This window comes from Natator depressus, chromosome 8 (genome assembly GCF_965152275.1).
Source record: "Natator depressus isolate rNatDep1 chromosome 8, rNatDep2.hap1, whole genome shotgun sequence".
Classification (NCBI taxonomy): domain Eukaryota; kingdom Metazoa; phylum Chordata; order Testudines; family Cheloniidae; genus Natator; species Natator depressus.
In genome coordinates this window covers 22,404,808-22,419,293 of record NC_134241.1, presented here as the reverse complement: position 1 = coordinate 22,419,293, position 14,486 = coordinate 22,404,808, and the positions used below count along the sequence as shown (strand labels likewise).

Below are 14,486 nucleotides of genomic sequence, written 5' to 3'. Positions count from 1 at the left end.
GGTGGTTTCTGCTCCTGCTGTGCTGCCCAAGTGGCAGAAAGGATGCAGAACAGGGCAGAGAATCTACCTGTAGTACTGACTGTGACCTCTTAGCTTTCTTAAAATACTGTGTTTAACCCTCAGGCTAAAAAAGGATCTAAAGTGTGATTCTGGTACACGCTGAACATTTGAAAGTCCCACTGAAGCCAAAAGGATCAGACCTTTAGTTAATTACATCTACATATTCTCCAGGGATTATACATCTAGGCTACACAGACAAAGACATTCACTACAAGGTACATATTCACCTTAAGTTTCACAAGCCGCAATGTGTTCATCAGGTAACTCTGATTTTAAAGTGAGATTAAAGCAATGGCTAACATTTATTTTAGAAAGCACATTTACCTTTCAGAAATATAAACTACTTCATTTTCCACTGGCAAAGCAATTTAAAATGCATTAAAGAATGACCTCAAGTTGAAAAAAAAAACGCTCTGCGTGGGTTTGAACATGAATTTCTGACTACAATTAATTGCATCCTTATTTTAGAGACTTGAAAACACTTTATAGTTCCCTGGTAAATTCAGGGAATATTCTCAAGCAGGGTACAGTACTTTCTATCATATAGTTGCTTGCTCTGCACTGTATTCACCCTTTCAGACTCCTGGCTTTGTAAGACAGAGATTCTGTTCTCTATGTGATATTTCAAGGAGTGTGTACCAGTTATAATATATAATAAATATAATAAAACACTATATAATAACATTTAGAGGGGGAGCAGATGTGTTACAGCCCCGTTGTTCTGCTCTGGCTATGCAGATTATTCATAAAGCTGCCTGAGCCAGCTAGCTGGTGATTTTTCGGGTGCAGGACAATCCCCAGATGGTGTCACACTCCCTTGCAGCTCCTAGTGCAGACAGTGTAATGTTCTTGGTGTAAAGATGTTTTAGGGACAGCCCAGGGTCAAAGAGCCTCAAACAGCTTACAGCCAGGGTCTGATTCTTGATTCACACCTGTTTTACAGGGGTATAACTGCACTGGCTTTACTGGTGTTAATCCTGGGTTAGACCAGTTTAACTCAGGGGAGACTCCGCCCCACTGTGTCTGTTTCAGCTCTTTAAAGGGACGCATTGAACTGGTTTAGAACAAAATGTGACCTACCTTAATTTTTTTTCTATACTTTTTTCTTAATTTCAACTCACACTCAATGAAAAATTAAATTAGGAAAACTGCCCTTCTTCAGTCTGAGACATAAAAGTATTATGTGTACATTTCCCCAAGTGGTTAACTAACCAACCCTTTTCTCAGCGCTAAGCATTCTCCCCCATCAATAAAACTGGTGGCACAGAGAGAGCAGTGAACATTTATCCCTACACATGTACGGTTACAGATAAACACACGTATTCATATACATCTTGGCAACTTCCTCACCACTCGCAGACCCATTTAGACCCATGCAGGATTACTTTCACACCCTAGATCCATTCACAAACAACCATTCGTACCCATGGACTCACAATCATTTACACAGACAGACAGATATACATAGTTTTAATTTGGAGGAGCATTTGGGTCTCCTGGTTTCTTTTCCTTTCTGGGATTTTTGCTGCTTTTTTGCTGGTTCTGACTGATCAATTTCTAGCAGAATTATTTGTGTCCAACAGGAGACCCAAAATAGGCTTCACCAATTTGCACCAAAAATCCCATCACGACTGGGCTGAATATTGCCTTTGTAACCTCCAGCCACAGACTTCATCCTATCTGCAGTGCATATTTTGACTTGATGAACTTCTAATTATTCCCACCAGGGACCCTAAACCCAAGACACCTGTTTTCTTGGTCACAACAAACTGCAACTGAGCAGGCTCTACAAAATATCACACAGCCCCCCTCCTCCCCCAAAAGGCACATCTCCCCTCCCATAATCACCTTCCCCACTGCCACCTTTCCAGCCTGTCACATTTAATCAATTCATCAGAACCAGATACCTTAGAACAGCTCATTCCCTTCTGGATGAATCACTTGGTTTGAAGATTGCCTTGACAACCTAAATGTTTTTCTGTGTCGGGGCCTAATCAAAGTGATGACTTTGAAGACTCTGACAAACCAGGGCTGGTTTTGACAACAGCAAATTGTGAAATATGCTTCTGCTTTAACGCCGACTCTCACAATGCAGTTGGCAAGAGAGCATCCCAGCACAGGAGCCTGCTTAGCTGATGAAGCCATTGGGCCAGATCTTCAGCTAGTGTAAACAGATGCAGCTCTACAGAACTCAAAGGGTGTATGCTGATTTTAAAGCAACTGAGGATCTGGCCCATATAAGTTCCATTCTCTTCTCTGTATCCTTCCTCCCAGCCACCTTCTCTCTGGCAAGACCTTGGCCCTGATTCTCCCTGCCCTGTCTGAAACCATTTATACTTAAACTAAGAGGATGTAAAAATGCTGCCAGACCCCAATGGTAACGTTTTGGACCTACTTAGAACAGGTGTAAATGACTTCACATGGCAGTGGACATTCAGGCCCTCTATCTACAGCTAGCAGGACAAATGAGAGCAAGACAGCTGGACTACCAATTGGCCAGCAGGGCTGTTACTCAAGTTGGAGGGAAGGAAGGAAACTGGGTATGCCTTTCTCTAGAATCCTAATCATGGTGGCATGCATCCCCTGGAGCAATCTGTTACCTTGAGCCCAGTGTCACTTGGCAGTGGAGGAATGCAGATGAAGTATACTCTGCTAAAACCCAGGCTCGAGATGAGTAATGCACAATTCTCGGGAGCAGAGGAAGTCCAGCAGAAGCATAACACTCACGCACCGATGGCTAGCAGGAAGGAGACTCATCCTGAAAGACTCTGAGCTGGATTGTGCTCTGGTATGAGTGCAACTCCATTGACCACAGTGAAGCTCCTCCCGATTAACACCAGAGTGAGGGAGCAGAGAATAAGGCCCTAGATTTCTTGTGCTGCTGGTGGCAACAGTAGATGTTTACAGTATTTCTGTAAAGATGACAAACCCTGCTCTGGATGCACTGAGCTGTGCTAGCAGTACAAAGCAGCTCTAAAATTGGCTTACCTGGCCTTTTTAGAATTCCCCACACATTGGGAAAGCCCTTGGATGACACACAGATGCTGTCGGGACTCTTATGTCACCATTTTCCCGACCTTCACTGGTACAGCAATGTAGCTGGGGAATCCCTATCCCCTGGCAATATCTGCCTGCTCTAACAGCCTCTTGGGGGTTGTGGCCAGTCAACATAAATTAAAGATGCCCACAGGCTGCTCTAACCTGTGCTGGGCATCTTCTGGGCCAAAGTAGAGCCACTCTCTGGAATATAGTGATCCAATCACTATATAATACAAAGTAGAATGGCTTCAGCATGTGAGATTGAGGGAGAGCCATATCATAAAGTCCCATAGGCCAGTAGTTAGAGCACTCACCAGAGAAGGGAATTGAACTGGGATTTCCAATATCCTGGGGGAATGTACAAACCCCTGAGCTAAAGGTTACTAGGGAGACCCCTTTCCTCCTGGACATCTTGTGTGGAGTTAGGAATATTCAGAGTACACCTACTAGACTGGGTCCCACAGGCAAGACAGGTTTTTCCCCATCTAGCTTCACCTGGTCCGAGGCTCACACGGTGGCTTAGGTGTGAGACAAGCACCTGGATGCCTGTCTGAGGCAGCAGTGCGCATGCCCAGGGACAGAAACTCAGGCACCTCGGGAACTTTTACAGCAAAAACATAGGTGTAAAATGAGTTTAGAGTTAGGTGGGAAGTTTGTGGATTACAGTAGTGCCTAAATCTGGGCCCTAGGTGCCTAAGTCCCTGAGCCCTGGGGTTTGTACTTATGAAAAATGGATCACCACCTCATACACACTCACTGGAGGTGCAAGGTCATGGGATTCTATAAGAAGGTTACACACAAGTGGCTCAGAAGTTCTTGGGAATTTGTCTGTTGTCTCTGACTGTCCCTGCTGGAGCCAATTATTTCATTGTGAAATGATACTGCAGCAGGCATATATGGAGACTGTAGAAGAGAGGCCTCTAAATATCTTTGGCAAAAATCCCACTATATGCTACTTTCATGCTCCCTTCAGTCAAGCTGCTTGTGAGAACCCCAGTGCCTGACAATATACAATGAGTCATGTGCCGATTGCGTTATTCTCTGTGAGGCACTTCGGCTGTACAGCCATTTAATAGGAAATGAATGGAAATGACAGTGGAGGAGATACCAGGGTCAGGGAGCGAAACACAAAAACTCACATTAGGGTTCTCACCAGCAACTTGTACAAGAAAACAGTGGCCTTAATGATTAGGAGAAGGGCTCTCGCACAGGATCTGGCAAGGAGAGGGTTAAAACCCTCATTCCAAACAGCCAGACATCCCTGCAGTGTGCTAACATGGATGGGTGGAGTAGCAGGTGCTCTATACAGAAATGTTAATTTGCCTCATTGGCAGCAGGCACCTGATTGCTGAAGGAAGGAAATAAAAGAGCAGGGAAGAGGTGCTAATGGCAGAGCTGGGAGTGGGGGAAAGGGAGGGAATGTGGTACAAGAAAGCTGTGGTTAGCACACTGCTAAGACCAATTTTTTTTTTCCACAAAGCTCAGTTATACAGGATGCACCTAGTATATGATGTAAAGACATTACAGCAGCTAGTTCTAGCAGTGATAATAAGACTAGCTATGTTAACTGAAGCCAGCTTGGCTTTAGCTTGTATTTATTTGGGCTGAGGAGCCCTGTCATTCTCTTCAGACTATAGCTGATAGACACACACAAACAGAAAATGAAGATCCCCTGTAGAAGAAAAGGCCTCTGTCATTCTTCATTACCTAAAAAAAAGACAGGCCATATTTCTCCCTGATCTGGTTCCTGAACTCCAGAACTAGACTGCAAATTCCCTTATATCATATATGTGAGGTTCAGCCCAAATCAGCCAAAATGGGAAAGTTGAATGCAGCTGGATTCATTAATAATCACCTCCTCAGCATGGTGTCTGGGTGCACGTATCTCCTGGCTGATCTGGCTAAAAGCTGCTTGCTTGTGACCACTGAGCATACATCTACACTGCAACTGGGACTGAGCCTCCCAACTCACGTAGACAGCCTTCTGTTAGTGGGGCTTATGCCAGCACGCTAAAAGTAGCTGTGTGGATGCTGCGACACTGGCAGCGGCTCAGGCTAGCCATCTGAAATCAGAACCAGCCTGGCTCTGAGCTCAGGTGACTAGGCATTCTTAAGCACAGTGCAGGGTGTGTGGAGTTGCTAATTTCCATGTCCAAGCAAAGAGGAGCTGAGCTAATAATTAGTTAACAACAATAATAATAATTAATAATGATTTGACACATAGTTCCTCTCTCCATCCATGGAAAAGGCTGGCAGAGAGAGTGGGTGCAGGGGCAGGAATTAAGGTGTTTGACAGGGACCATCTGATGTTAAAGCCTGTTTGGAAGGAACCTTTCAAAGTGAGGCCTAAGGAGCCAGGGTGCAGTTCTGGCAGCCTACCAACTAACTAGGGGAATGCTCCGTGATCTGTAATAGTTGTGAAGCACTATGTAAAATTCCTGACCATTAATCTCAGTTGTGTTCAGAAGAGAACCCTGCTTAGGAGAGAGTCTGGTCACACACGCATGCCCAGGATTCTGTTCTTGGCCCTTAAAAATCAGGGTCAGACAGGGTGCAGTGGTGATGGGGTCATAGATGCTGGAAGTTACTGAGATTTTTCTGGCAACAGGTACTTTATAAATTCCACAAAATGAATCCTGCCGGTTAGAGATGGAAATGACTGGTGTAACCTCCCCATTCTCTCTCCCTCTCTCCATCCTGGCTGGCTGAAACTGGTTTATTCCCTGTTCCAATGCGTTATACAGTCTACTCCCAAATATCTACTGTTATAGGGTTTTCTCTACTGCCCTTGGGGAGATTAGTACACACCCTAATGAACCTCATTATTGAGAAAATTTCCCTGACATTCCGCTTAACTTTTTTCCTTTATTTCTACTTACAGCCAAATTGGGGGAAAAAGAGGGGAAAAAGAAGTCCTCTGCCAAATTGGTCATTGCACCCTTCAATTCCTGCAGCAGAACTATTCCGAAGTAGGTCAGAAAAACCTGACACGTAGCAATGGAGCAGCCTGCATCATGGTCACTGCCCTGGGACTTGCAGATGGTGCTGTCTACCCAGGGGCCTAACTAGGTGAAATTACAGATGGCAGAAACAGATACTGTATCACCCAAGTCACGCTGCTGTATTCAAACAACTGTAGATACTGGCTTGGGTTTTCTTTAAACTTAAACTGTGTCAAAGATTCAGTAGACACGCAGGGATCATAAGAAATCCAGCTAGAGCACGTATTCCATTTTCTGATATTAACATCGAGCAGCAATACCCACATCAGAATAAAAAAGTATTGAAGAAAGAGGGATTAATCCTCCGCCTGCCAGAGTCCTTTTCTATTCACTGGGCATTTGGATTCTTCTTAATCACTGGGTCCCTTGCTGTTACTGTGTTATGTGGACTGTTGCTACTGGCACATCAAAGTCATGCACGATCCATTATTTTCCACTAGCTTATCCCATCTGTAGTAACTCTGAAGGCCAAGCAAAGGGCTATTGCTCCCTGTGGTGGAAGTTGTCTAGTGGGTTTGAGGTGGCAGCTTGCACTAGGACATAGCTCCTGCCTTTCCTAGTGTTGTCATTGTGTCTGTTGCTCTTTTGGGTGGTAGGAGGCACAATTCTCCCCAAGGTTAGTTACTGTCGTCAGTACCTAGTCAGACCCCTAGTCAGACTTAGTCAGAACCTTGGTGGAATTCACTGGGTAAATTTCCTAAGTGTTATATCAGGCAGAGCAAGGGGCTTAGAAAGATTTTATGTTTAAACCAGAGGTTCTCAAACTGTGGTCTGCGGACCACCAGTGTCCGCGAGGTCCATTCAAGTGGTCCGCGGATAGGTCCCTCTAAGGTGCGTGCCTGAGCGGCCAGACGCGAAAGAATGAAGGGCCATCCACCTAATTAGTGGAGCCGAGCAGGCGTGGCTCCACTAATTAGGTGCCTGGACCCTGAAGAAGACGCACATGTAAGGTGAGGTGGTGGCTTTGAGAGGAGTAAGGGGTAGGTGGGAGGGGGGCAGTGGAGTGAGAAGAGGAGGTGGGGGGAATTTGGGATGTGCAGGGCTGTGGCAGCCAGAGAAAGAGGTGACTTTCCCCAGCTCCAGAGTTGTGGCTGCCAGGGAAAGGTGGCCCTCCTTCCCAGCCCCAGCTCGGGGGCTGCCATGGTGGGGGAGAGAGGGCACATCCATCGCATTAGAAAGTGAGAGCAAGTATTTAGTGAGAGCAAGTATCAAGAATACTGAAATTAAAATATGAGTTGTGTGCTTTTATTTGTAAAACAAAAGAAAGTTAATTATTATTAAGGTTTTTTTATATTGTGCTTTTATCCAAAGCGATTTATAATACTTAGCTAACGGTACAAACAACATTTGGAAAGATCATTAAGTGGTCCGCCGAGACCCTCAGCAATTTTCAAGTGGTCTGTGGAAAAAGAAGTTTGAGAACCACTGGTCTAAACACAGATCAGTATGCATAGTGCTATACAAATCTGGCATGCAATTAATATCAGTCTGTCAGCTAAAGCTTTGTCATCTTTGTTATTCTTTTGTACAGCACGTAGTGCAATGGGGCTGTGAACTACCATAATATAAATAATAATCCTCCAAGTCAGAAGAGTACCATAAAAAGAATGCATCCTACCCGTTGTATTGCCAACAATAAGAGTATCTGCATACAGGAAATGACACACACCATTCTGATGTAACTTCTTGACATGGTTTGTTTAAAGTTTCCCCTCAACCCCATCCCTGGTGAGCCACACAACAAGGGAAGTGTATTACAAAGGAATAATAAACGCACATACGCACACACATACACACAATGCTACAGTAATAAAAGAAAAGACTTACAGAGCATGTTCAGGGTTAGACAGGAACTGGTCTATTGCAGAACAGCAGGAGGAACTTGGAGATAGAAGAACAGCCACTTTTAGTGCAGACGGGAGAAAAGACAGACACAGTGAGGGGGTAAAGAGAGAAAGGAAAGAAAACACAGAGATGGTTAATAGGAAAATGACCTCCAGTTAACCTGTCATTAAACACCAAGAAATGATGTTAAAATAACCTCAAGCTCCAAATATGCCCTCTCCCTCAAGGGAAGGGAAAATCTCAGCTAATATTGATGGCAATTGGGTCAGAGGAATAAGGCATATCATGTGGTCCCTTGCTAAATAAACCCTTTGAAATGCTGAGGAGGGGAGGTGTTCCGTCTTCCTCCACAGGTGTTCTGTGTCTTCTCACTCATGCTTTCTTTAGCAAAATAGCCCCACATTTTCCTTTTCCAAAAGTTCTCAGGTTTGCTCCAGGGAGGTCTGGTTGGTTGGATATTGTGATGTTTATATGCCCCCTCCCACACACTAGTCACATGACCAGAATCATCTGACTAGAGGAGATGGCACATATCCTCCATAATCATATCTCTCAGCTACATCTATGAAAGCGACCTGTCTCCGCTAAGGGTGCAGATAAATTCCATATCTACACTGTGAGGCTACATATCAATCTCCCCTCATTCCCACCCATCATAAAGAACTAACATGTCAGCCTCTGAGAAACCGGATTTATGGTGGAAAAGTGGACACATCATTATCTACAGCACCTCTAGCTGGCAATCCTAGGATGCTCAGACAACTCCGTTATACTGGACATGGGAATGTCTGCCTATTTTTCTAGATGTACACATCTGATTAATTACTTAGTCCCTGTTTTATCAGAACTCTTCAGGCTGAAGTGCACAGCTGGGACAACTGTGATTGCATTTCTAGTAAAGCTCTTCCAGTGGCTGGCAGCCAGGGTCCAGCACAAAGTTCTAATAATTGTTTGCTGCATAAAACATGCAGCTGGCCATCTCTCCACTACACCCAAGTTTAATGGGAAATAAATATGACCACAGGTCCCAGCAAGTGGTTTCTTAATGCTCAATGTTCTTCAGAGTGATAGGGCTGGCACCTAGTCCCCATCTTCCCCATCCCATGCTGGCAAGGGCTGAGCTCTATGCAGAGTTGGTGCTCAGCCACAGGGATGAAGGGAGCAGTCCCTCCAGCTGATCACTGATAGACTGCAAAGGGAGAGTCTAGTCTTCCTTAGGTGAAAACCTAGTACTCTGATGCATACTCTCAAGTGGAGAGGTAGAGATGAGGGCTCCACAGAGCTTTGTCAATCAGAATAGGCTGAATTTCTTTTCTTTTCTTTCTTTTTTTTTTTTTTGGCTGGACAGTTTGGGATTTGGGGCCAGATCCTTGAGTCATGGATTTCATAGATTCCAAGGCCAGAAGGAACTTTTGTGATCATCTAGTCTGACCTCTTGTACAACACAGGCCATAAGACTCCACTGGCTTAATTCCTACTTGAACTCAAAGCATCTTTTACAAAAACATCCAATCTTAATTCAAAAAATTTCCAGTGATGGAGAATCCATTCAAACCTTAACAAATTGTTCCTATGGTTTATTACCCTCCCCGTTAAATTGGCACTTTATTTCTAATCTGAACTTGTCAAGCCTCAACTTCCTGGCATTGTATCTTGTTATACCTTTTCCTGCTAGTTGAAGAACCCTGTAGTATCAAATTTCTGTTCCCCATTTAGGTACTTATAGACTGTGATCAAATCAAGCCTTAACCTTCTCTCTGTTAAGCTAAACCTACTGAGCTCCTTCAGTCTTTCACTATCATTAAATCATTCTCATGGCTCTTCTTTGAATCTTTTCAAATTTATTAACATCCTTCTTGAATTGTGAGCACCAAAACTGGACACCGTATTCCAATGGTAGTCACACCAGTGTTGAATATAGACGCAATATAACCTCCCAACTCTTACTCATTATTTCCTTGTTAATTCATCAAAGGATCACATTTGCCTGTTTGACTAGGGTGTTGCAATGGGAACTCGTGTTAAGCTGATAATCTTCCATGACCCCCAACTCCTTTTCAATCACTGCTTCCCATGATAGAATCCTCTCTCCTGAGATATGGCCTGCATTCCTTGTTCTTAGTCTCTCACTCACTGAGACTGTCCCTTTGGCAAATGCTGTTAGTTTTCCCAAGACTGGAAGACATCCCTCCCCACCTTTCTGCCTTCCTCATGAAATCTCTGTAGCGCCAACCCCCACCATTTTCCAGCAGCTGCATCTCACCCATCCTTGAGTCCCTAGGACACATCCCCCTTTGTTCAGATGTGGAGGACTAGAACCTACTAACTCCACTCACAGATTGCCTTGGAGAGCTGGCTATAGGTGCCGCTACTGGCCTCCTCCTCACATAGGCCCCCCCCCACTTTGTCCATGTAGCATTCTCTGTTTAAATGCTATATTGAGTTTGATCCTGTTCCACTGATTTTATTAGGTGTAGGATCTGGCCATTTATATTTCAAACCCTGGACCCTTAGCTGCCACCATATCCCAATCCACCTTCTCCCACTTCATGGAAGAGGAAGAAGAATTGAGATTATTTTTCATTGCCCCTTGTCTAGCCAGCAAAGGAAAAGCAAAACCTTTCTAAGGCCTTGCCTACTTGGGGAAAGACACTGTGTTAGAAAACGTGACATGGAGCATTACTCCATGTACCTGTGTAGAAAAGGACAAGCTGTGCTTCAAAACATGCTAGCTGGTGCCAAGACCAGCTAAGCACATTTTTAAACATGACTTGTACGAAATATGTGTTAGTTAACCCTAAAATTAACCACAGCCAGCTAATATATTTTTAACACAATTTATCCTCATCCATGCTAAGCGTAAAGCTTTGTTTAACACTCAACTAGTTAATGTGTTTTCTAATATTTTCCCAGTGCCATTTTCCCTGTAAAACCCCAGACTGGCTTTCTTCCCACGGATATTGCCATGGATATTCCCACCAGATCACCAGGGCTAGAGACGTATTCCAGTTCATTTTTCCAAACACAAAGAAAGCATGGAAAATGTCATCTAAAACCCCACGCCAACTGTTTCCTGCCTGTTCAGGTGTTTTCACACCTAAGCTGTTTATAGCAAGGTAATGCAGTATCCAGCCAGCTACATGGGGCTTGGAGAAGGAAATGGAAGACAAGATACCTGGATGACTTGCCTACCCCACTTTGAATATCCAGTTGAGGTTCAGGTTATGGGAAGCAATGGTGAATGAACAAAACCTATTGTCAGAATTCCCATGTTTTATGGTGAGTATTCAAATGACCTTCCTCCATTTAGAAGTTCATCTTGTAATGGGGATGCTGCCAAGAATCTGCTTGAAAGTCAGAGGGAAAATCCCCCAATTTTTAAGTGTAGAAGATTTCATTGCTTTTGTTTCTGGGTTTCTTTTAAATCCACGACTTCACTGAGAAATTTAAACATCAGAAATAGTTGTAAGATTGGGGGTGGGTGGGAATTGGGATACGCCAGTGCTTTTCCTTTATGGTCACAAAGTTGTCTGTGGAGCTCACACCTGCCTTAGTTTCTGCCTTCCTTCTATGGAGGAGGTGATGTTTCTAGAACAGATGGACTTTGGAATGGCACCAAAACAGCTTAATCTTTCTTTGACTTGCTCTTTAATTCATTTCCCTGAAGCCAGTGCCACTGAGTTGGTTTAACAGGCTTTAATAGTCATATAAGTAGCATCTCGGGCAGTGCTAATGTAACTCTCCTCTGTGAATAATCGAGCTTGAGGAGGAAAGCTACCAGGGGCTCAGCTGACCACGATGTCTGCCTGGTTCTGTGTTATCTGTAATGCAGATGGACAAAAATGGCAGTGGTGAGGAAAGACGCTCGGGATGCTGCATGAAAGGACTGATGAAGAACCCAAGTCATAGGGCTGTCAAGGTTCAGCTGTGCTAAATGGGGAAGGATAGGGCTGCAGGGCAAAGGGAACACCTGCATGTCTCTACCATCTCTTAGGCTTAGGGACTGAAAACTAGGGACCATTGTTTATTGTACATCCCAGTTCTGTCCATAGTTTTGAATATTCTAAGAGACAGGTCACCCCTTCTGTCCCTTCCAAATAGCTTTAGATCGATTTTTCTTAAAAATGCACATGAACTTTGCAAATCCATAATCACCTAAGTTTCAGAAGGGCTAAGCACTCACAAGTCCAACTGAAGCCTCTGAAAACCAAGGCCTATCAGTTTATTTTGTTTTTAAAGCAAATACTTCAATCCTCTTCAGAGTTGGGGGGAAAATGTCAGCAATGCCCACAGTCCTATACAGTAACAACAAACCAGTGTGCACTGCTTAACCATCACGAATAACTCTACAATAACACACCACCGTGAGCATTTCATGTTTAAAGACAATCAAACTGTTACAATGACAAATCAATATGAACATGTGCATGATATGAGGCATATTATTTTAAGGAAACCAATTTAGCTTCTCACTAACAAGGACTTGTTATAATTATAAACAACAATGGGTAGAAACTATTTTAATAATACTTGCCAAAGTGCATTTTTAGCATCTTTTAAATATTTTAAATGTATTTGTTATATTTCAATAAATAATTTGTTTGTATGTATAATGGAACCTTCTCCAATAAGTGAACCAACATGTGGAGATCAACTCCTGTCTGATCTTATAAGCTAAGCTGGGGAGTATTTTGAAGGGGAGACTTTCAATGAGTGCCTAGGTACAGCAGTAGGTGATACTGATGATTTTGAAAGTTGGAAGTGAGTATACCAGCTGAGTTACTGCTGAACGCATGGCCCAGGGTGGTGCTAGGTGCCATTACACTATTGCAGGTGCTCACTTTTGAATAATTTCAAACTGAGCTCATAGCCTCTTGAAATCATTAAAGATACCGTGGTAACACTTTAAATGAAGGTGTCTTTTATAACTGTTTTATCCTTACCTATAAATGAAAACTCAGTGCAGTTACCCCCTTAGTGTATTATAAAGTGTTATAAAATGCATTAGTAATAAATGCTTAACCAATTATACAATGACAATCTGTTAACAAAAGAAACTATAAGGCATAAATTGTACTGAACCAATGTATATCTTTAATACATGAACTTAATCTGTTATTGCTCTCCAGTATACTATAAAGTGGCTTATACTTTACGAATAATAAAACTATTTATAGAAGTCTCCTTAACATAGGGTGCTACAAATTTCATGACACTTTTTTTTTTTTTGGTAGATATACAAATGTTAGTGCATGTGTCTGGACAAATTCCACCTCTGGTAATAATATTCTGCCCCTTTAAAAGCTCTCTGAAATAATAAGTGAATATGTTTTTCCTTCACTTCCTGTCTTAAACTGTTGTGTAGTGTTGTAGTGTGCAATTAAATAGCTGTCATGTTTCATATTAGAGTTGGCTTAATTTCAGTAGCAAATAAAGTGCTCCCTAAATATAGCTTGTCTACCATTCGGTAAAGAGCCCTGGGGTCCTATAGCGCTACAGAAATTTCAGTGATTACCTAGCAGTGAATTGATGCCTTATGAGTGGGTTTCAAAGCAGTGTGATGCTCCCATGAGACTGTCATGACGCATTATCACACTTATTCAAAGGTCAAACACTAAGAAAAAAACAAGAGAGGATATAAAATGTTCCATTCCCTGCACAGGGACAGACTCAGGTCAATCTGATAGCCACTCCCTTGTGTCTGCAAGGTTCTCCAAAATATAGTCTGATAAACCACCTCTAAAATGACCCTTAGCTGCCCTGGACTCAGTGTGGACTTGCAGCCAACACAAACTGATGAGCTGCTGTCTGGTTCTACTGTTAATGTAACGTTGCAGATTCAGGACAGCTAAGGCCGTGGAGGTGCTGAATGGTCAGATTTGGGGTATTGCTTCTTGGGGGAAGGTAGTTAGGTGTTTGGTACCTGTATCCTGTTTGCGCTAGGAACAGCTTTTCACAGTGTGGTAGGGAAAGGAATCAGGCTTTTATGTACAATTAGAAACCTTCTCTGCAGAACAGCAGCTGCTAGGAGCTGTGGTCAATTTTTTGTATGTTACGGGCATCACTGCATCAGGGAGGATTCAGATTCATGGGGGAGGGAATCTAAAAGAGCCCAGATCTGTCAGTAGCAGGGGAGTTCTGAAAGATGCTTTGGAATGAAGAGTAGATCTGGGCACCTGAAGAGAGACTGAATCAATCCCTCCCCCTGCAGAGTTTACCACAGTATGAGTTCCTTTCTATTGCATCCGAAAGCCCAGAAAGCTCTATCAAGTTTCCATCTCTGAAATGTCCTCCCTCGCTTGACGAAAGAAAAAAACAAAACAGAAAGAACAACAATCTGCTTGAGTCTGTCACCCAGCCATCAGCTTGTCAGCTCCTGATCCATTAACAGGACAAACCAGCAGCCTTAAGATAGCAACCAAAATTCTGGGAACTGCCCAGAAATAACTCTCCATAATGACAGGTTTCAGAGTAGCAGCTGTGTTAGTCTGTATCTGCAAAAAGAACAGGAGTACTTGTGGCACCTTAGAGAATAACAAA

At 43.3% G+C, this 14,486-nt stretch overlaps 1 protein-coding gene across 4 annotated transcripts in view; it reads right to left on the bottom strand.

Annotated features, from left to right (window-relative positions):
• Positions 1 to 14,486, bottom strand: part of HTR4 (5-hydroxytryptamine receptor 4) — a 210,516-nt gene that overhangs the window by 44,434 nt on the left and 151,596 nt on the right. Inside the window, exon 7 of one of the 4 annotated variants that reach the window (XM_074960605.1) lies at positions 7,929 to 8,004. The exons of the other annotated variants lie outside the window; for them this stretch is intronic. Coding sequence (XP_074816706.1) covers positions 7,944 to 8,004 — 61 coding nt within the window. The 3' untranslated portion in view covers positions 7,929 to 7,943. The remainder of the gene's footprint in view (positions 1 to 7,928; positions 8,005 to 14,486) is intronic. 4 annotated transcript variants of the gene reach the window in all.